The 22,675-nt window shown below is 56.3% G+C and overlaps 2 protein-coding genes across 4 annotated transcripts in view; both read right to left on the bottom strand.

Moving 5' to 3' along the window:
- Window positions 1-4,587: 4,587 nt before the first annotated feature.
- Window positions 4,588-8,074, bottom strand: HSPB8 (heat shock protein family B (small) member 8). The gene is made up of 4 exons (XM_064726812.1): window positions 7,984-8,074; window positions 7,223-7,892; window positions 6,125-6,188; window positions 4,588-5,300 (listed from the first exon to the last, which is right to left on the bottom strand). Exons 2-4 carry the CDS (start codon window positions 7,599-7,601, stop codon window positions 5,141-5,143), a joined length of 603 nt encoding a protein of 200 aa, XP_064582882.1. The 5' UTR covers window positions 7,602-7,892; window positions 7,984-8,074; the 3' UTR covers window positions 4,588-5,140.
- Window positions 8,075-10,411: 2,337 nt separating this feature from the next.
- The window catches only part of SRRM4 (serine/arginine repetitive matrix 4), a 45,043-nt gene continuing 32,779 nt past the window's right edge, over window positions 10,412-22,675 (bottom strand). For all 3 annotated transcript variants that reach the window (XM_064727321.1, XM_064727322.1, XM_064727323.1), the window contains 5 exons: window positions 19,957-20,294; window positions 18,220-18,426; window positions 17,875-17,985; window positions 16,713-16,859; window positions 10,412-16,118 (listed from right to left, as the gene is read on the bottom strand). In XM_064727321.1, the coding sequence (XP_064583391.1) occupies window positions 15,878-16,118; window positions 16,713-16,859; window positions 17,875-17,985; window positions 18,220-18,426; window positions 19,957-20,294 (1,044 nt within the window). In that variant the 3' untranslated portion in view covers window positions 10,412-15,877. The remainder of the gene's footprint in view (window positions 16,119-16,712; window positions 16,860-17,874; window positions 17,986-18,219; window positions 18,427-19,956; window positions 20,295-22,675) is intronic.

The raw sequence follows: 22,675 nt of genomic DNA, 5'->3' as shown, positions 1-22,675 counted from the left end.
TTGCTGGGGAGCATCTGGCTGGGAGCAGGAGGCTGCCCCTCAGCACTTCACCCAAATGGCAAGAGTCTCCTTAATTATCAGCAGCATTTGCAACTGGGTTTAAAGACCGACAAAAGAAAACAAATAGGAGAAAACTCTCCTTCCTCTGGCTGCAGCTCTGGAGGAGGGAATTTGGGCCTGGAAGGTGCAGCTGCCATTCTAAGGATTGGTCAGGGATGCTCAACACCAGGGTCACCCACACTGCCCACCCAGGAGGGTCTGTGCTGCTGGGGGGTCCAGGATGTGATGCCATAATCAGAATTAATTCACCCGCAGAGATCTCTCCTCCCCTTCCCTCTGCTGGGACGGGTGGAGCTGCAGGAACTCCTTGAGCTGCTCCCAGGGGTGGCTGGGCCATTTTGTGGCTTTCCAGCCTTTAATTTGGAAGGGAGAGAAAGGCCATCTGGTCAGGTGGGTTATTTCTGTGACATTGGGTTCTTCCATTAGAAAAAAAAATTAAGTTTTTGCTTCTCTGTCCCCACAGACATCACGTGGCCAAATTCCCTTTGGAGACATCCAAAATAAAGCAGATGAGATTTGCTTTGCAAGTAGAGACAAAAACTTCATGAAAGCAAAACCTCCAAAGGGGGAGAAACTCCCAAAGAGAGAAACGTGAAAACCCCCAAATGGCTTCAGCTCCAGCAGAGAAACACCTGGGTGCTTACAGGATATCTTCTCAGGGAAAAGGGACTGGCTTGAACTGAGGCAGCTGAGATTTGTGTGAGAAATTGTGAGAAACCCTTGGGGAGCCAGGGATGCTCCAGAGGGCCCTGGGAAGGGAAAACTCCTGGAAGTGTTACAGCAAATCCCCCGTGCAAACCCAGATGGAGCCACTGCAGGAGCAGGAACGGAGCCAGGAGAGAGCCTGGAGAGCTGCACGTGGCCTGGGGGGCTCTGCAGCCCCTGAGGAGGAGGAGGATGGAGGAAGCCAGGCTGGGCTCCTGCATGTGCAGAGGCTCCCAGAGGGGCTGGAAAGCACAAACAGCCCCATGAAACAACAAAGGGGTCTCTGTGGGCACCCCAGGACCCCACAGCAAGATCCAATGAGAGACATCAAGGGCATCCCAGCAAGGGTGTCCCAGTCCATGGGTTAGTGATGGTGATGCTCCCCAGAGCAGGGATGGACACAGCTCTGCCCAGCCACCTCCTGCTCCTGCCACAGGGGCTGGGCAGCTGGAAAATCAGATCAGCCCTGTTCTAGGAGAAGGGACCGGGTCTCTGGAGGTGCCTGGTGGATCTGGACAGCTCTGGAGCTTCTTGTGGATTATTTACCCAGCTCCACACGCTGCCAACCAAAATAAATCAATTCAGCTTTTGCTTCCATTTTAGGAAAATGAATCCTCTGGGACAGGCTGGGAGCTGGTGCCCCGCTGGGAGCCACGTGCTCCCCATCCCAGCCCTGGTGGGGTGCAAGCAGGACTCAGAGCCCCTCGGGCCCACTGCCCCATGTCCCTGCCTTGCTGTGCTCCACAGCTTCCCTGGCAGCTGGGGACAGACAGCAGGACACAGGCAGGAGCTTTCCTGAGCCTCCTGCCACCCTGCAGAGCTGTCCCACGGCTTGGGTGACCTTTTCCTTATCTCCTCACGTCCTTCAGCCCCTCGCAGCAGCAGCAGCAGGTCCTGCAAGGGCAGTTTCCCATGATGCAGCCCCTTATCTCATGGTGCTGAGCCCTCCTCACCAGCCCATTCCAGCCCTGTGCTGGCAGCACTGGGAATCACCTGCTTGTGCTGCAGGAGGGATCACCAAAAATTTAACCCAAACCAAAAAAGCTGCATGGACAACCCACATTTCCCTCCAGCTGCCCAGGAGAGCTTTGCTGGCACTCCTCAGAGGGAACCCTGCAAGCTCATGGTCCTGAGGTGCATCAGGATCTGCTGGCTTTCCCCCTCAGCCCCAACCCCAGAATTGTTCTCCTGGAACAGGCACTCTCTCCTTCCTCCTGCCCCACCTCTGCCAAATTGCCCAGCATTCAAACTACTTAATCCCGCCAGCTCTTTCAGATCTGTTTGTGTATTTGATCAGAGTTGGCTTCTTAGAAAGAAAATAAAATAAAATCTTCCAAGCACCTGCTCCTGTCTCCTCCCCATGCAGGATGCTGTTGGCAGCATTGGTGCTGTTCCAAGAGCAGCATGGGAAAGGCCACATTGGGATGGTTCCTCTGTCTCCTCCAACAGTGAAAATCGTTTGGATGATGTGGATATTGGTGAGTCTAAAAAGGGAGCACTGTCCCCCTGGAATGAGGGACAGGGCTGGCAGGGAGGTGCTGCTGTGGCTGGGCTGCCCCATGCAGTGTGAATTGCTGATAATCACAGCCCTGCCCTTTCTGCCTTGAGTGAGAGAGGTCCCAAAATGCAGAGCCAGGGTCTCAGCCCCTCCTGGGCTCCCTCAGGCAGCACCAGGGTCAGACCCACCCATGGGATGCCCTCAGTCAGGGCCTGTCCCTTAGAGCTGTTCTAAGCCATGAGCCACGATGTGTTCTGACACACCTGATGGGCTGGAGCTGCTCCAAACCCACAGATGTGATACCACTGCACAGAGGCCTCCACTGCTCTGTGCTGTGGGGCTGGAGGCTCCAAACCCACACCTCACACACAAGGGAGGGAGAGCAAACTGCTCCCAGTGCCCACAGCCCCAGCTCTGCTCCCCTGGAGCCCCAGAGAGGCACAGATCCCACCCCTCTCCTCAGACACAGGGGAGAGGCTGCTGCAGGAGTGCCCCAGTGTTTCCAAACCAATCTTTGCATTTTGCCCCAGTGTTTCCAAACCAATTTTTGCATTTGCAGAAACGCCACCAGGGATTACTTGTTTAAAACCTCCTTTGCAGGGCTAATCAGATCATACTTGAAAAGAGCCTCAGGATCTGCAGTTACAATTATTTCATTAGGATGTGATACTCCAGACCATCCAAGGGCTTGGGAAGCTGCTGTTTGCACAGGCCCGAGCACGCTGCCCAGGGAAGAGGTCCTTAGTGCTAATTGCCAATGCCAACCCCAGCCATTAGGAAATTATTGCTAATGCAGCTGACAACAGCTTTTATAAGACTCTATTAAGGAATTCATCAGAAAGCAGAACCAAATAAAGCAAAAAGCTATTAAAGAAAAACAAAACTAACCCCCAAACTGCAGGATCAGCAGGAACAAGAAGCAGGAGCTGTTGTGTGAATGCAGCAGCCCCAGAGCTGAGCCTGGAGCTCCCTTTGTCCCAGCACTGGTGTTGCATCAGCCTGGGGCCCTCCCCAAATACCCTGGGGTGGCAGAGTGGCTCAGCTGTGGCTCATTCCCCCCTGGCAGCTCCCTGTGGAGTCACAGCTGGTCCCTTGCACCTGCAGCCCTGCTCAGGGAACCATCCTGTGCCAGACAGGGTGCAGGGCCGGGAGATGGGTGCAGGGACATCCAAACAGGGTGCAGGGCCAGGAGATGGGTACAGGGACCTCCAGCCCAGTGCTGGGCCTGAGCGTGTCCCCAGGAACCCCTGGGGTCCTTCTGGGAAAGGGGAAAACACCGAGGTTGGGCCTGGGGATATTTTGTCAAAAGCCTGATAAAAATAACTCTCTGAAGGGGTGAGGAAGAGGAAGGACAATTTGTGCTGGAGAGGAGGTGTCACCCACAGGGCCTGACAGCTCCAAGTGGCACAAGGACACAGGGCTGGAGCAGTGACTCATGACTTTTTGGCGTTCCATGCCGCTGTGGGTATCGCATTTCGGGGATTATATTTTATTCATAAAAATTGCTGTGCTCACAGCCCTGCCTGGCAGAGCCACAGAGGCTGAGCTGGGGGCTGGCTGTGCTCTGCACCATCAGGGGGTCCCAGATCTGGAGCAGCTGCTGGGTGTTAAATATATTCTGCACAGCTGGGTGAGAGTGCCCAGGTTCCCCAGCACGACCTGGCCCGTGGGTGCCTTGGTGGCACGAGGTGCTGGGCCAGGGTTTGCAGCACGTGGCGGGTGTTGTTGGTAACCACCTCCCAGAGGAGCCACAGCAAACATGTGAGGCTGTATTTTTAACTCTGAGGTCCTGCTGACATGGAAAACTGGGTGCCTGGCCCAGGTGCTGCAGAGATTGATGGAAAATTTCCTGCCTCCCATCAGCAGCTGGGCTTTGCTAAGCCAGGCGCTGCAGTGGGTGAGCAAATGGGGCTTTGCCCCAGGAATGGTTTTAGGGCTGTGCCTAGAGCCCAGCAGACATCATTTGGGAAGTGCTTTCTCTGCAGGTGGGAAGCTGGCATGGTGGGATGGATGTGAGGATGGGGCAAACCCAACTTTCCCAGCTCACAGCCTGGTTTAGCATCTCCAAGCATCTCCAAGCAGAAAGAACATTTTCAACCCCCTGAGGGGCTGAGGACAGGGTGAGCCCATGGTCCTCGACTTGGAATTCCCCCATTGCTGCAGGAATCCCACACATCTCTCTTGTCCTTGCCTTCATGGGGATGACCTGTGCCAAGCTGGGAGGTGGCACACGGTGACATCCCCCTTGTCCCCACAGCCCTGTGCCCGTCCCACCAGCTCAGCCAAGACAAGCAGAGGCTAAGAACATCAACTGGGTTTTATTCCTCAGGTCTGACAAGTAAAAGCACAAATTCTCTTTGGAAATAAGGAAAAAAAAAAACCAACACCAAAACCCCAAACCAACGTTCAAAGCACGCAGACCGTTTCTCAGGATGGAGGCCACGCTGCCAGATGCGTGTCCTTCGCAGAGATGTAGTTTAAAAAAAAAAAACACCAACTCATGGAGGAGGAAAGACACAGAGCTACAGGTTTCCATGTCAATTTTAAAGAAAAAAAAAAAAAAGGCCCTTTTTTTGCTATTGTATTATAAATATCCCATCCGAGCGACTCGGAACAAACAATAACCATAAGGAGGAGCATCCTTTCTGCTTGGCCCCGTGGGCACAACATCTCTAGCGGCACTCAGGGCGCCAGAAGCCCTCGGGGGCGGTGGGCTGGCACCCGGTGCGTGCCCCGGCTCTCGGCGGGGGTGGCGGGTGCTGCCATCATCCCTGCGAGCCAGCGGCACCCGTCACCCTTGCCCGAGGCTGTCAGGATGCCGCAGGGACCGGGGGAAGGGGAAGGGGACAAAGGGACGGGGGTGCCGGCGGTGCCGGCTCAGGTGCAGGTGGCCTCTTGGCTCTCGACGGGGATCTCGCTGCCGCTGCTGCCCTCGCCGTACTGCTGGTAGGGGGGGATCTGGGGCGCCTCGATGATCAGCAGCCCCTCCGGGGACAAGGAGGCGAACACCGTGATGGGATCCACCTCGTAGGGCAGCCTGCAGGGGGGCAGGAGAGACGGGATGGGTTAGGATGCTGCGTTCCCCAGTGCATCCCGACCCTCGGAGCCCCAGCGGGGCCAGGCAGCAGCCCCGGCGCCCCGGCAAAGCCTCTGTTATTGCTGGAGCGCCTGGGAATGTGCGGGGGATATTTGGAGCGGGCTCCTGGCCCCGCGGGAGCTCTGTTTAATCTCCCGGCAGATGTGTTTGACGGCATGTCAGCGCCGCGCGGGGCAGGAGAAAACCCCGGCCAGCCTTGCCCGTAAAAGGAGCCCGAGCGCCCGGCAGGAGCGAGCCCCAGCTCCCCGTGGGAGCTCGGGACGCACAGCGCTCCTCCAGGCTGGAAAAGCAAAGCGGAGCCGCTGCCAGCCGAGGAAACCCTTCCCATGCCCTGGGCTTCGATGCTTTTCGCCGTTCACCCCGTGCGAGCCCCGCGGGTGGGACCTGCCCCCCGCATCGGTCGGGGCTCGCCTCTGCGGTGTTGTTGCCAAAGCGAGCCGCGGGTGAGTCACGGCGATAGCGATCGCTCTGACATCATGGGGATGCGGGGATGTGCCGGGATGGAGCCCGCCTGCCGTGCCCGCTGCTCCCGGGCTCGCCTCCTCCCCGTTCCCCTCCTGTCCGCAGCCCCAGGCATGGAGCAGACTGACAGAGCGCCTCAAAAAAGGCCTCCTCCTCCTCTCTTTCCCTTGGGAAATCACCCCGTGGCCCGGGCAGGCCAGGCAGGTGCTGCAGAAGGGCAGATTTTGGGATGGAACAGTCCCTGTGTGTGTGAGCTGGGGCACGGGGACTGGCAGGGCTCGGCCGGACCAGCCGGTACCTACTGGATTTTCTTGGTGAAGTTCTTGGAGACGATCCCTCCTTCCACCTGCTGCTCCTCGTGTTTGCCTGCGGGGAAGGCCAACACCCCACATCAACACCTTATTATTTTTTCCCCAACAAACAACAACAACTGAACCCAGCAGGAGTTTTCCAAGCAGCTGTTTCCCTGCCCCAGTGCAAACTCTGTCTCTGGGGAGGGCTCAGGAAGCCTCTCCATGTGGGGAAGGAGATGCTAGACACAGCACAGCCACATTTCCAGTGGAAAACTGGGGTCTCACAGGCTGCCAAGGGCTGGGGCTTAAGAAAATAAACAAATAATAAAACTAGTGTAGGTGGCAGCATCCCCCTTGGCCTCACCCCCAAGGATGGGCTCCTTTCCACCCCTCTGTCAGGCTGGGGGTCCCTGAACCTGGATCACCGGCCAGAGGCTGCCTGGACACCCCTGAGCTGTGGCTTTCCCCCTGTGCTGCAATGAGCTCCAAACAAACACTCAGAGCTGTGTTAGGAGGCAGCCCCCAGCCCTCCCTGGTGATCCCAGCCCGGAGGACCCAGGGACAATGGGAATGTCAGTGCCAGGCTGATGGGACACTGAGGGCAGTCGTGGGCACCCCAGAAGTGCTGGACCCCACACCCACTGTTCCCGACATTAACTGACATTTCAGGGATGTGTTTGTGGCCGACCCAGCCAGGCTGGGCTGGGGGCTGTGAGCAGCTGCTCCTTTCCTCCCAGCCTCTCCCTCGGCCCCTTTAAAGGGAATCTCCCTCCGTGCCGACCTCACCCTGGCTATAATTAACCGAGCAGAGCTGGGGCCCCTCTTGGCTGCTGGCTCCGGGTGCTGCCAGCCAGGGCACAAAGCAGGGAGATCTACCCCAAAGGACACGTGTCCTTTCTCATTTTGGCAGCAAACCACCATGGCTTGTGAGCCAAACCGCCCCTGTGACACCCAAACTGCCTCTGGAGATGCCCCAAAGCCCTGCTGCAGCCCCCTCAAGCTCCCAGGCAGGGGGTTCTGCCACCCCCTTAAAACAAAGGCGATTTTGGCACTTTGCAGCAATTCCTTGAGCTGGCAGTGCCACCTCCCCGCTGCCCTGGCTCTCACCTGACACCTCGACATAGCCATCCTTGGTTTTGACGGTGAGCTCCTCGGGTTTGAAGCTGTGCACGTTGACACACACCTTCCAGGGCTCGCGGGGGAAGGGCGCGGGGCTGCGGCTCTCGGGGTACCCCCCGAAGTGGGCGCCGTACGCGGGGGCCATGGGGGGCGTGCGGCCCAGCCCGGCGCGCAGCGGGCCCGGCCAGGTGGTGGTGAGCCGAGGCCGAGCCCAGTCGGGCCAGTCCGCCGTCAGGTCCCCGGGGAAGGGCGACAAGCCGAAGTCATCGTCCAGCAGGCGCGAGGTCAGGCCGGGCTCCCGGAAAGGGTCGCGGAGGCTGCGCCTGCCGGGGTAGTGGCAGGAGAAGGGCATCTGGCTGTCGGCCATGGCTGCCTTCCGAGGGGTCTGAGCGTGTCCCCGCGGCTCTCACACGGAGCCTCAGCCTCTGTGCGGCTGCTCCTGGCTGCAAACTTCCCCCGGGAGCCTGTCCCGGAGGAGGCGCATCCACGCCGGGTGGGACGCGGGTGCGCGGGGACGGTGCCTCCTTCCCGGCACCAGGTGAAGGACGAGGAGAAAATCAATTCGGGCTGAATCACCGGGAGCTGGAGGAGCGCAGGAAGGACGGAGGGAGCTCTCTGGCCGCGAGAAAACGCTTCCTGTCTGGCTGTGATCCCAGGACTGGGGAGAGGAAAATAAAACTTCTTGTCAGGAGAGAGAAAAAAAAAATAATAAACCCAAATATCCTGAGATTAAAAAGCTTCTCTCTCACTTCTCACTCTCCAGCACTTTATGTGCAACTTTCCCTGCTGCTCCTGGGTGAGAGCTGCAATAAATGCCTGAGCCTGGAGCCCAGAAACTTCTCTAACCTTCCAGCCGTTGGGCGAGTACTATTTATATGGATTTCGGAGGAGGGGGGTGTGTGTTTTGCAAGTCCTGCCCTGTCAGCCGAGTATTTTGGAGAGGATGAAACAGCCGAGGAGAATTTGGGCAGTGGCAGCTGACCTCTGCTGAGGATCCCGGCTGCCACGGGGCCGCGGCGCTTCGGCAGCTGCCCCAGCCCCTGCCGCCCCCTCCTGCTGCTCTGCCCGCCCAAAATAGCCCCCAAGCTCACCCGGGGCTGGCTGCTTTCACCCCGCTGTCACCTGTTAAAAATACCGCGGTGGGGCTGAGCAAGCTGCTCCCCTCACTGTACAGCCGCGTGTCCCCAGGGCACCGCCGTGCCGGGAAATGGGTCACCCACTGCTGGCACCCCCGGCAGTGCGACCCCATGGGGGTGTGTGGGCAGTGTTTGGGGCAGGGGCACAGGATGAGCCTCTCCGGGATGCCTCTCTGGCCATCATAACCGGCTGGGCCCGGAGAAGCATCCCCGAACTGCAGGAAGGAGATGGACCCTGGGCAGCAGCAGCGCTGCTCAGCACCTGCCTCCTCCTCATCCTCCTCCTCCTGGTCCCGCCGCATGCCCCGGCCCTGCCGCAATCGCGGTGCGGGCAGGGCGAGGCGTTAATCACAGCCGCGGCCGGGCCCGTAATTACAGGGCAGCGGCGGGAGCGAGCTGCGAGCTGCGGGAAGGGGCGCGGCAGCAGCGCTGGAGGGGCAGCTCCGAGCCAGCATCACTGGAGACACGGTCCGAGACCGGCCACGGGCGGGGGAACGGCTGGCACGGACGGGGACCCCATGGAGGCGGTCCGGGCACGGCTCCGGTGGGCAGCGCTGGAGGATGGGATGTGATCGATGAGGGTGACGTTGGCACTTCCTCATGCCGCATCCTGGCTCTGCATCATGCTCCTTCTCTCCAGCATCTGCAATTTTTCTAATGGACTCTGTGGAAGTAATTGCAGCTTTAATGCAGCACAGGCCGCTCAGGGATGGAGCCGCTGGTGGCTCCATGGCATTAATCACGCTGGGGACGGGGAGCTGCCTCTCCTTGGCTAAGCCAGGGGTGCCCCCCGAGCATGGGGACACACAGGGGTCTCCCTGGGGTCCGAAGGGATGCCTGGAGGTGCCCGAGGAGGTCCCAGCTGAGTACTCCTGGTGTGGGGAGGCAGCTGCTGCTGGAGGGACTGAGCATCCCCCTCCATTCCCTTGTCCTGCCCGGCTGCCTCTGCCTGCCTGGGGACTCCCGGTGCCCGTGGGTGACAGTACGGGGGCAGTCCTGGGGGTCACTGTCACACACAGCCTGAGCTCAGCTGGGCACAGCTTGGCTGGGGAGCAGGATCGCCCCAGCACCCAGCCCTGCCACCCCCTTGGGCAAACAGCAGCGCACGGGGTGAGAGGGACAAGCCCCGAGGAGGTTTCAGGCAGTCCCACGATCCTGCCGTGTTTCCAGGAGCCTCACAACATCCCCCATCCCACATTGCCCACATAGCTCCAGGCCATCCTCCCTCCCCGGCCAGGAATTCTTTCTGTCGCCTTGTTCATCCCCATTAGTCACACGTCCCCTCCTCCCGCCTGCTCTCACCCTCTCTGGGCCATCCCAATTTAGCTCCTGTTGTCATTCCAATCCTCCCGGCTGCCTCCCACCCCGAGCCACCCCACCACATCAGCTCTGGGAAGCATGGAGTGCCCTTGCAGCTCCCCTTCTCCTCTGGGTGACCTGGGGATGCTGCCCCGTGTCCCCACCTGTGCCATGCCCAGACCTTTCCTGGGTGCCATCTGAGCCCTGTTGAGGAGCATGGGGACATGGGGACATGGCCCAGTGCTGCTGCTCCCCTGGGGGACTTCAGGGTGCTGGAGAGTCCCCACTGCCCCGGGCTGCTGCCCAGAAGGTGCCAATGGCAGGACCCTGTGGCATGGGAACTCTGTGCAGGAAGGGAAGGGCACAGCCCCAAGGAGAGCACTGGTGAGCCCAGTGTGACCTCCAGGGACAGATGGGCACATTTCTGGCTTGGACTCCCGGTGCCTGAACAGGGTGGGGGGATCCAAGGGCCTGGCAAAGGGCAGCAGGAGCCTGGCCCAGCAGGGAAAGCAGAGCTGCCAGAAATACTAGCCCACAACTTTTTTTTGCTTCAGCCAGTGCCCTGAGGAGCCAGTCCTCAGCAGCTGGGAGTGGAGGCACATGCCCTTCCCTGCAGAGCAGCTGAAACAACCCGAAATATCCCACCGCACGCACTTGTATGCAAAAGGAACATGATGCAAAGGAAATACTGTCCAAACCTTTATTGGAACCTTTTTCTAACCAGGCTAACAACTCAAACACCCAGGAAGACTAAAGGATACAGAACACATGTGGATGGAGAGCAAGGGGAGCTTTACAGTGAACTCAAACAGATGTGCCGGTGTCGGTGGGGATGGAATCAACCAACAGGCAGAGAACAGAGGCACCATTTCCCTCCTGGATTTTCTCACGTCTGGGCTTTTGATCTACATCTTTTGCTCATTCACAGGGTTTCAAAGGTGGAGAGCTGCCCTGGGCTGGTGAGGGTGTTCTCTAGGCAATAGCCCAAAACTGGGGTCCTTGACCATGACACTGTTGCTTTGGAGACCCTCCCAGTCGTGTGCAAACTACCAGGCTGCAGCAAAGCGATGAGAATGATTTATTCTCTGGTGAAGAGGTAATAAAACCCCACTGGACACTAAAGGGCAAAGACTTCCCTTAGGCACCTGAACCTGCCCCTTTCTCAAATACCCCAAGAGGCCTTGGCTGAGCACCCAGCAGCTCTGGGCCAGCTCTGTAGGAGCAGCCCAGTGTCAGTGGCTGGCACTGGAGCTGTGCCCACCCTCAGCAGCACAGGCAGCTCTGCCCCAGGAGCATAAACACCTCCCCGGGTGAGCAGAGCAGTGGCTGCAGCCTTGGTGGAGCGATGCTGGGGCAGGGTGGTACTTTCAGCACATCTCATTTTAGCTCTTCTCAAAGCTGGGGGAGGATGCCTGCAGCAAGCTCTGCTCGTGTTGGACACAGCAGGGGAGGCCTCCCAGCCCTGCTAGCTACTGAGCTCACACCAGGGAAAAGCTGCTGGCACAAAGCCTGGGGAAGGGGGCAAAGCAGGGCACAGCACGGGGGTCTCAGGATGGGGCAGGGTGGGCATCCTTCCTTCCTGGTGGAGACCACGGCCAGTCACTTCCATCCTATTCCCTTCCTCATCACCGATCCAAAGGGTGACAAGTGTCCCCAACCTCCAGAGGGGAGAGGGGACCAGCAGTGGGAGATCAGAGAACTCCAGGGATTTTTGGTGATGGCAGCCCTATGCCACATGACAGAGTAAGAGGAGCAGGGTTATTCCTCCACCAGAGCTGGCTGTCACCTCTGAATTCCCCATTTCTTTCCAGGGGGATGTGATTTGTCAACAGAAGCTGCTTCAAGGAAATTGAGAGTTTTCCCCTGCCTTGCCCATCTCCATCACAATGAGGTTCCTCTCTAAGTACTGGTGGTGAGGTCCAAATGAACCAAATTTGCCTTCCTCTCTCCAACATATCTGGCACCACTTCAAAAGCTCCTGCCTTCATGGACCCAACAGTATCACCCAAATAGCTTTTTTTAAAGTAATGCTCAATAAATAAAAGAAATAAATATTAAATAGAGGCCAAGTCCTCTCAGCCTGTTCAATATATGTACAATGCATAGCAAAATAACAGTGATTGGCTGTTGCAGACAAGTTTGGTACAAATTCAGTCCCCAAAACAACAAAAACATTGAGAAAATTGCAGTTAACATAAAGCAAAGCTCAGCCGAGTGCTGCAACCAATGAAGAAAGAACAGAAGAACAGTGATTTGAAACATCCCTTGTCTTTGCTTCCCAGCAAACCTGCAGAAATGGTGTTGGATTTTCTGGAGCACGGGGTTGGGACAGGGGGGACAAACCCAGAGCCAAGGCAGGTCCAGTGAATGGGGAGAGTTGATGGCTCCAGGGTCAAAGGGACATTTGGGAAAGAGCTCTGTGACATGGGCTCTGGCAGGGAAAGGCAGCAGGGGTGCTTGTGGGATGATTCAAAATCATGGCTGGGAAAGAGCCTTTGAGTGTGAGACTCCCAAAAACCAGCCCAGATATTATCCTGATGTTGTGGCCAGCCCTGAACACCCCTTGTGTGTCTGACCACAGCAGCAATTCACCAACACCAAAGTGACCCAGCTGCCTTTCCTCCAGGTGAACCTGCTCTTTGCAGACAGCACCTGCAGCAATCTCAGATGCTGGATGCAGAGCAAAAATCCATAAAAGCAGTGAATGAGAGAAACAACTTAAAAAAAAAAATTAAAAAGCACTGGCAAAAGGCACAGAGACAGAAAAACTCACAGCTTCACACAAACCCACAGAAACCCCATCTGTCCACTAACAGGAAGGGTGTACTAAAGCTTGTACTAAAAATATTAAATAAGTTAAAAAATAAATAACACCGAGGGAGACTCACATGTATATGCACATGTGCACACACACACATACACACGGAGCCTTGATCAGATCCGTCACCAGAGGCTGGATTTTGCAAGGACCTTCCGCGGGGATCGCTTTCTCACAGTCTCATCTCCTTTGTTTTCCCATGGGTGGGTCAGCGGGCAGGGATGAACACGGCAGGGCAGTCCCGGCATCCTGGCCGGGAGCGCGGCGGTGGCTGCGGGAGCGGGCGGGTTTCGGGCTGAGCGCTGCCGGCGCAGCCAAGGCAAACAGCGCGGGGCCAGCTGGCTCCCGGCCGGCCCGCGCAGGCGACACTGCGCTGGTGGCACCGCCAGCACCCCGGCTCGGCCGGCAGGCAGACCCTCGCTGTCACCTCCGACACGTCCCAGACCCGTTTCTGCGCTCACACCCATCGCATTCCTGCACGAATCTAATGAGAAACCCGAGATTCCAAGGTGAAAGCGCGCAGCTCTGCCCTGCGTCCCTTCGTGTGTCCCTGAGAGCGCACAGGGACACGGTGGCAGCAGGAGTGACTGTCACTCCTCCGGCCACCTCACTGAGAGGGGCCACAGCTGTAAACCTTTACACGAGACCGGCGGCATGGATACATTTGAACAAACAAACAGATCCAAAAATAACTTAACGTTAGAAAAAAAAATCAGAATAAATAAATACTGGTCCGTTCTGACATACAATTAAAAATAGAATAATAATAATAATATTAAATAAATAAATAAATAAATAATTTAGAGAGGTTTACTCCAATGCAAGTCTGCTTGGGAAAACCCTAGGAGCATTTAGCTGCCATGGACTGTTCAGGCAGAGGCAGTCCTTGATGGAGGGATCAGCTGGACGAGTGCAGGAGCTGCCCCACACAACCCCTGACCCACACGGGGTGGGTGCTGCCAACCCTGCTGTGGTGCTTCCATCATCTGTCCCCAGCCACGAGGATTCCAGTCAGTGTGAGTTTGGTATTTACACCAGTTGCACAAAGCTCCTCTTCTTTCCTTTCCTTCCCTGGTTTTGGATCTCCAGGCTCGCTGCTTCCCTGCTGCAGCTCCACGTGTGCATTACGGGGTGCCAAGGGGCAGGGGGTGCTCCTGAAACACTGGGAGAGCTGGGGAGGTCTGGGATCCCATCACTGCCTTTGGATCTTCCCAGGGAGCAGAAGGATGGGGCATTTCAGCATCAGACTGGGAGAGACTCTTTGGGGAAGAAGCATGAGGTTTTCAGCCCTTTTGAGAGGGAGTTTGCTGCAGAGGGTGGCCAAGGGGCTGCTGCTGGGGCCAGCACAGGAGGGAGGGCAGTGGCATCCTGTCTTTGATCCCCGGAGCATTTGCTCAGCCCTGCCAGGAGCACTTCTCTCTGTATCCTAGAAAGGATCTTCCCAGAGGTTGGACCCATCCCCACTAAACCAACCACACCAGTGCCCAGCTCTCTGCCTCAGCCCCCTCATCCTCACACTGCCTGCAGCAAGCAAGGCGAGGGATGAGGGTCTGGGAAAAGGGGGAGCTTTGGCCATTGAAGGCACAGGACAAGGGGAACCAGCACCAGGAAAGATCCTGGGAAAGATGGCCCTGACATAAAACTTCCTCCTGTACCACCCAGATGGAATCCCTGCCTGTGCTGCTGTACTTTCCAACAGATAACAGATTTATAGGCTTGCTGAGGCAATCATCCAGTTCCACCACAGCAGCTCGTGGCACTCAGCCTTCCTCCCCTTGCTGCTTTGTCCCTTTTCCAGCTGCCAGGGGCCTGTAGGTAATTCTGTAGATGGGGGGTGGGTTGCATTCTTTTTGAGCCCCTCTCCTCCTGCAGATGGTGGCTGCACTCAGCCCTTTTCTGTAACACTTAAACAACACACACCTCCTTGACTCATTAAGCCCAAACTCGTTAATAATCATGCAGGATGGAAGGGGAGGGGATGGAAAAAGGGAGGGAGGGAAGTCTTAAGCCCAAATTAGCGTCTCTAAGCACCCAGGTGTTGTAAGAGAAATAAACTCCTCGGCACCAGCTCAGCCTGTGCTGGGAGAAGCCTTTGTTACCCGGCAAAACACAGTAATTGCGCAGGCAGCTGGGCTGGCACGGAGACAAAACCCCAGGGCCCAGGGCAGCCTGTGGCTCCCTGGCAAAACAGGCAATTAGTGGGGGCCCTTCCCGTCCCCCTGCACTGCTCCAGCCTCCCAGTAACAAACTGGGGCACCAGTGCATCCTGCTGCAGCCTGGCACTGGCCCTGCAGCTGTGCTGCTGATGCTGCCCTGGGGCAGCCAGAGGGGCTCAAGGAGGAATTCCAGGATTGCCTGGAATCCTGCTGTGTGTTTTAAGGAAGGGGAATGGGGGTCCCCTGGCTCTTGCAATGCCCTTTTAACCCTGTGTGTTCTGACTGCACCCCACAACTGCCATCTCTGCACCTCCCTCTGGTCCCACCAGCAATGCATCCAAGGGCAATGCTCCCTGAAGAAGAACCTAAACCCAACCTGTCTGAGGCTCCTCCAAGAGGGAAACCCCACAGCTCCTGTCTCCCCTGCGTGGCCCAGCCCTCGGAGCACAGCGCGGCACCACCTCCCCTCTGCCTTGTACCCCACCAGCCCCAGGTCTGCTTCAGACCTCAGCAGGTGGTTTGCAAGCGATTCAGTGCTGGGGGGATAAAACAACCCTGCAAAAGGTGCTGCTGCCTGGTAGGAAAGGGCAGGAGAAAGAGCAAACAGGCTTTTTTTTTCCCCCAGGAAGTACATTGGGAGGGATTTCTAGCCTTCTATTTATAGCAGGGACTGGCTGACTGGCAAAAAATAAATATTTTCTCTGCAGAGCGGGCAGCAGCTCTGGAGGAGAGACCCAAAGGACCTGGTATTTGCCTTGGTGGGGACAGCCATTCCCCCACCCATCACTGAAGTTTTCCAGCGAACTCCTCCCCAACTGGGTCTATCTCTCCAGCAGAAGTTAATTTGTTGGTTCCTGGTTTGTGAGAAGAGCAAGGAGCAGAGTTCCTTCCTTTGGACCACTGGTAGTGCTTTGGAGAGCAGTAGCAATGGGGAGATGGGAGCATCGGGGAGGATGGAGCAGGTCTGAGCTGACAGACCCTCTCTAAAGCACCGACCCTTCTTCCAGCCTGGCCTGGGGAGCTGGGACGGAGCCACCCGCTCCGCTGGGGAGGAGGGGCTGCACCAGGCGCTCCAGGGCTCTCACTCCCAACCGGGGAAGGGGGACCCGGCAGTGCCACCGCGTCAGTATCGGGGATGATTGCTATCGATGGCCAGGTAGGTGGGAAGGAAGCGGAGAATGCCAGGAATGTGGCGGTGACGCCGGCACCCGGTGTCAGCCAGCAGTGGCACTCCCTAACGACGCAGGCTGTCGGAGCTGGCTCCTGAGTCATAGCTCCTGCTCCTGCTGCGGCTGCTCCTGGGGCCCGAGCTCCGGCTGCTGCTCCAGCTTCGGCTGCGGCTCGTCCGGTAGCTGGAGTAGCTGCGGCTGCGGCTCGGGGAGCGGCTGAAGCTGCTGTACCAGGAGGAATAGCTGCCGGCGCTGCTGGACGAGGAGGGGCTGGGACGGTAGTAGGGGATGGGGCGTTTGCGGGCACTGTGGGGACACAGAGATGCGGGTTACCAGCAGCACAAGGACACACTTACTGCCAAAATCTCCAAAAAGCACCGTTCACTCTGGGCAATAATCCCAAAAATGTGATTGTGTTTGTTTAAATGGAAAAAGAGATCAGCTAGCTGACGGGCCTTGGGATTCAAACCACCCACCCCCACAGCCCTGGGGAAATCCCAGCCACTCAGTCTATTTGATGTTGTCCCAAAGAGCCCTCTGCATGAAGGGCAGAGTCAATAGTTGACTCTTTCTATTGTGGGACACCTACCACAGGGCAGGGTGAAATAAAAACCTGTGAGGGAATGCTCTTGGCACCTGAGTCCCTGCTCTTAATCTTACTTAATCTTCTTTTTTCCCTTCAGCTATTGTAAATTGAGACCCTCTCCATCCTCCCTCTGCCTCCAGCTGGAAATGCCCAAGCTCTAGAGGAGGGGTGGAAGGGCCTGCTGATCAGGCTCAGGGAACCCGGTCTCCTGGAGAAACCTCCTCTGGCAAGGGCTGGGACCCAGGGACAGCCCTCATCCCCCCGGGGAGTGCCAGCCGAGCCTGTCTCCGCAGGACGGGACAGCATCCCCTTGCCTTGTGATGCGCCGGGCTTCCAGGTGGCTGGGAGAGTCTCTCCGGCGTTTCCTCAGGGGGGAGTAGGAGCGGCGCCGCCGCTGCCGCTGCCGCTCCCGGTGCGACTCCTTCTCGCTGGAGCTGTACTTGTGCTCCCGCTCGCGGTCCCTGCGGAGGCACAGCAGGGGGATTGTCACTGCAGGGGCTTGGGGGGGGGTCAGGGATGGACAGACATTGACCATGGAGGCACAGATGGGCAGAGGACGCTCAGCTCCCAAAGGGACAACTCTAAGTGCTGTGGTGGTGTCACCTCTGAGCGCTCACACAGCTGGACAAACAGACTGGCACCACTAATTGCAACCAGCAGTGTCTTCCAGTGGCTTTGCACTGCCAAGCTAAGATGGCTTCCAGGGCCCTGTGTCAGTGGGTGCAGTGTGTATTTAGCTCCTGCTGGAGCTGGCAGGAGCAGCCCTGCCAGCAGGCCCCACGTGAGCTGAGGGCCTGGTAGCCCTGCAGGGCTGTGTAAGCCTCGCCAGAAGGAGTGCCGGTGTTGCTATGGTTTTCTCTTTTGTTAAATTCCCATACACGTCAGCACAGGCCCTTCTGTGCAGCGTGGCTGATTTCATACACCCTGCTCAGTGCCATCTGCAAAGCAACACACTACAGGTCAAGGGCCTGCCTGATCCCTGCATGCTGCAAGTGTCCTCCTCACCAGCACGGGGATTGTCAAAGCCTGCAAGAATCGACCCTGGCAATGTACGATCTTGAGGCTGCAAAATGTTCACAGCAGCACAGGTGCTACCAGGAAAACCTGCCAAAGGCATCTCCAGGGTTGAACTGGGAGGCTGTTTCCTATGGTGTGTGGAGGGAGTAGAGGTGCCTGGACTGTGTTTCTCTCTGCAAGGCAGTGAGCACCAGCCTCAGGGCATCTGACATCTGCCCTCACAGCAGGGGCCCTTCCATGAGCCTGACAACTCTTTGTCAGAGCTGCGACTCTCAAAAGCAGAGTGTCTTTCCCTGCTGCAGTCAGATCCATGTCTGACAGGGCTGCTGGCTGTGTGGGCAGACCCAGCTGGAGCCTCGGGCTCTGCCCACCACCCACAGCAGCGATGGAGGCAGGGAAAGTGTGGGGCAGCAGGTACCACATGGGTGGACAGCAGATGCCACAAGCAGGCAGCTGTACCTGCTACGGCTGTAGCGGGAGTAACTGGGGCTCCGGCGAGGCCTCGAACTTCTACTCCCAGGACTTTTTTTGCAGGATTTGGAGGAATAGCTGGGGGAACGTGAGGAAGACCTGCAGACGGGAAGGAAACATAAAAGAGTTAAAGATGCTGGAGGGTGAGGCTGTACCAGACTATTCCAAATGATGAGCGGGTAAAGATGTCCCATTCCCCAGGGTCTCAGCCCAGCTCTGCATGGCCAGTTGTGGATCCCACACTCTTACACCTCCCCCTGCAAGGAGCCTGCTGGCTGCCAAGAGCTAGCCACTGCCCCGGGTCATGGACACAGCCGTTCCAGCTGGCCCTACCTCCTTGCCGAGGAGCAGGACCTGCTTCGGGAGGAGCTGGGCGAGGCCCGGCGGTGCGAGGAGCGGCTGGAGGCGGGGGAGGAGCGGCCCGTGCTGCTGCAGGAGGCGCTGCGGGAGCCGGGCCTGCGCGGGGAGCTGCGCGCCGCCGAGGGGAGCGGGATTCGCTTCTTGTCCTCTGAGGAGCCCAGACATGACGGTAGGCACGCTCTGTGAACAGACATTTGGGCACTTCTTGAAGCTGTGGCTGAACCCCCTGGCTGAGGGGAGCAGCATGCTCCAGCAAATAAATATTCCCATCCTTCCATTCCCTAACTGGAGGTGAAAAGGACCTCTCAGCTCCCCAGGCTCTGTTGCAGAAGACCCCGTGTGTGTGTGAGAATCCAAGAGCTCACCCTCTGGGCTCTGCCAGGGAGAAGAGGTCTGGAAGAGCACTGTGGCAGCAGCTCATGTGCCCCATGCCCAGCACAGCAGAGGTGTCAGGCTGGCAGAGCCTGGTGGGGCCAGCGAGCAGTGCTGGTGCTGGGCAGGGAGTGAAGTCAAAAGTGCTGGAGCAGGGGAAAGGCAGAGCATGGCAGGGCAAGGGCTGTGCTCCAGCCTGGCTGGGGAGCAGCGTGAGTGGGCACTGAGCAGGCCTGTCCTGTTGCCTTTGGACAGCTGCGTGAATTCCTCCTCTTCCAGAAGTGCTCTGGAATGAACTGGGGTCAGAGCCCAGCAGCCAGGGCCAGCTGCAATCCCAGCTCCACCCATGTGAAGGCAGAGTTACCCCACTGGAGTCACCGTGTAAAAAGTACAGACAGACATAAAATTTTACCCTCTGACTGAAAAATGAGGCTTATTCTTACTAAAACCCATTACCCTGGCTCCCTCCTGTCACATTCAGTGCTCCAAACCATGTCCTTGCTCTAACTTTCAGCCTTTAGGACCCAAGGGCCTGAGCTGGAAGAGCTCTTTACAACCACAGCCTGAGCACAGCCCTGGGTACCAGCCACCACGCTGCAGTGCCCTCATTCCCAACATGCCCTGGCAAAAACCCAGGAATGGGAGCCGGTCATGGAGGCTGGCAGCTACTCCCCTCTCCTGAAGATGACCTGTGGCACTGGGTGGTGGTTGGATGCCCTGTGGCCCCAGTGCAGAGCTGCTGCTGTGTTATCCTGCAGCCAGCCAAGTCCTTGCCCCTCCCTGTGCTCCCCACTGGCAGGAGATGCTGTCTTGTCACCCTGGAGCTGTGCTGGATGAGCTGGGAAGAGGAAGGGGCACGCTGGGTTTGGCTCACTGGACAGGTGAAAGAACAGCCCATAATGATGTTAGTGGAAACAAGCCCCACTTCCCTTCCCCACAGTAGGCAGAGAGGGAGAATTAGCATGGCAACCCCCAGATGCTCCTTTCACATTGTGCCCAGAAGGGCCAGAGACTTTTTTGACATGGCCATGCCCAGGTGAGCAGGGATGTGCTGTGACCACAGCCTGACCCAGGCCCAAACCCTGCATGAGCCACAGCAATGCCAAAACACTGCCACAAGCAATGTCCAGGGATGTGATGGCTGGGTTTTATCTTCCTCCTCAGGCTACACAACTGGTCCTTGCTGAGTTCTGGACTCCAGACTGGCAAGACCGTGGGTCTGGTTGGTACCTGCCTGCCTCCAGAGCACACAAAGCTCCCTGCCAGCTCACCACGGCAGCTGGAGCAGGCAGGAGACACAGAGCAACAACGTACCAGCAGCTACTGGTAATCACTGACCTTCGGTCTTGTCCCTGGGCATCTGGAGACAGATTTTCCAAAGCTGTTCCCTTGGTGTGGGAAAAGCAACTGGTGAAGGAATTTCCTGAATCAGAGCTGTTACCGCTGTTGGCCAGTTTGGGCTTCCCGGACGAGAAGGCATGGCCAAAGCCATCATGGACTAGACTTCTTTTCTCCTGGCTGTCCTTTGACCTGGATGAGCTCGTTTGAGTGGAGGGAGGGGAGGAAGTATCGTTTCCTGAGTCATATTCATGATACTCTCCATTCTGGCTGGCTAGGTTGCCAGGCGGGCTGTCTGTTTTGGTAAAGAGGTCAGCAGAAGACCCTGACTGAGAGATCTGAAAGCAAAAAAGCCATTTGGCATTGTTTGAATGGTTTTTGGGGGGGTTGGTTTTGGTTTTACTTTGCTTTTTTTTTTTTTTTTTCAAATAAACCCAGAAATTTTACCATCATGATGCACTGAAACAAAAGGAAAGGAAAGAAACAAAGTAAGAAAGAAAGAAAAAAAGAAGAAAGGAGAAGAAAACAAAAGCACATATCCCTAAAAGAAATCCACAGTAAGAAGAAACTTATTTTCCCCCTGTATAATAACGGGAAGATTTAGAGATCATGCAAAGAGTATCAGCATGCGGTTCATGTTAAACAAAAGAGTTCAACAAAGTAAGTGGGCAACCAAAGAATTAAAATAACTAACTAAATAAAAAATGTAACAGAGGACAAAGCCCTTATTTAACCTTAAAAAGGGGAGGAAAATAAAAGGGGTATATACATATAAAAAACCTACATAATCCTTGCAAAGAAAACAAAAATGAAACAAAAACTTAGATGAGTGAATTTTTTTAAGCTTCCTTAATAAAGTGGCTGAACCAATGTCACTAAAATAAGCAACAAAAAACGAAATCAAATCAAATTAAGGGCTTCTGTACAAAGCAAAAACTGGCAAATAAACAAGCTTATCACTTTGAAATTAAAAAAAAAAAAAAGAAAAAAAGTAAAAATAAAAAGAAAAAATAGGGTGAGGGGAAAAAAGAAAAATCCCTTTGGAAATAAAAGGTATACAGATATTTCTTTGTGTGCTTTTTACCCCCTGAAGAAGATATAGCTAATGCGCTCAAGTGACCTCTAATAAATTCCCTGGTGTCTTGCGGATAGCATCCACTTACCCATCAAGAACTCCTCCTTTAGTAGGTAAGGTGTAAGAAAAAAGGAAGAGCGGGCAACATAAGTCCATCATTAGAGTCTCAAATTACATGAAAAAAACATAAACCCTCTCTTCAATCCACACTGCCAACTGTTTGCTGCCTCCTCTATGCAAATGTCATGACTGCTTTTTGTCTGCTTGACTCTCTCCCTTATTATTCATTTTTGTTTCCTTCTGCTTTAAATTAGCCTGTCCAGCCCGTTCCTGGAGGCTGATGGCTTGTGCTGAAAGCTGCAGCTTGCACTGAATCCCCCTGAGCTGCATGGAAATGACAAAGGGAACTCAGTGAGGGAAGAAGCAAAAGAATGGAGGAGGAAGAGTGTCCCCACTGTGGGGAAGGGGACAGCAGCCCTGCTCCTGCCAGCCTCTGCAAGGGGGTCCAGCCACACCCTGACCGGACTGCTGAGCATAACAAGCAAGCAAGGACCCCAAACTCACACAGACCGACCTGGGCTGGGCTATTCTCTGGGACCCTGAGCACCACCAAGGGGATTTGCATCATTTCAGTATTTTATAGTTCAGTTTTAACTGCACTGGCATTTACCTGAGCCAGCTCAGGCATGTGGCAGCACTGGGAGTGAGGCTGTGCTAATGCTAACATCTGCCCTTGCAATGGGGTGAGAATTAGGGCCCAATGCACACATCTGGACTCTCATGTGGCCTCCTCCTCTTTCACTCAGAGCCTCCACTCTCCTCAAACCCACTCATGAGGTTTGGTGCAGGGTTCTTAGAGTGGGGACACACAGGTTTGGCTCCCCCACCTCAGGACAGTCCTCCAAACATGTTCCCAGCAAGCCGTGCTCCCTCACACTCGTGCACATGCCCTCATGCCACGTTCTGGGGCACACAATGCCCCATCTATGCCATGCTCTCCACACCAGGGACCTGGGCACCAGTCTGGGACCTTCTGAGCCAAAAAACCACATTGCAATGTTGGTGCTATCTCAGGCAGCCGAGGAGACCTGGATCAGCTGTCACACAGCAGGCACAGGGCCAGTCCCTTTGGAAAGTTTAGCTCTGGATTGGATGACTTTTTCATCCTCAGAGGGGCTGCAGACTCAGCCTGTGTCATGTTTCACATGGATCTCCTTCATCCTATCAGATGGTGCCTCCACATCCACGCTGCTGCCAGTGGCATTCAGTCTGTGTCCCCAGGGAGGGCTGCTCCCGACCCAGTTCAAGGTGCTAACTGGGACAGGGACAGCTGACTGGGACACAGGTGCTGAACCAGCAGGGACTGAAACCAGAGCAGAGCTACCAACACCCACAGCAGCTCTCAGCACAGTCTGCACCAGGATGGCTGCCCACAGCACTCTGCTGCTCTGAAAACACCTGGAGCTGGAGGATCTCCAAGTACTTTCTGTGTTGCCAGGGAGAGAAGCGTTACTGCTTCTGGGATACAGGATTGGTTCATCCCAGCAAATCCATAATGGAGTTCCCCATCTCCACCCCACGCTAACTTCTAACTGATGCTCAGTCCCAGTTCAGAGGAATCAGAAGCCCCAGCAGCAAACATGG

The sequence above is a fragment of the Zonotrichia leucophrys genome, chromosome 15, assembly GCF_028769735.1.
Source record: "Zonotrichia leucophrys gambelii isolate GWCS_2022_RI chromosome 15, RI_Zleu_2.0, whole genome shotgun sequence".
Lineage (NCBI taxonomy): Eukaryota > Metazoa > Chordata > Aves > Passeriformes > Passerellidae > Zonotrichia > Zonotrichia leucophrys.
Note: the sequence above shows the minus strand (reverse complement) of the source record. Positions and strands in the feature narration are given on the sequence as shown.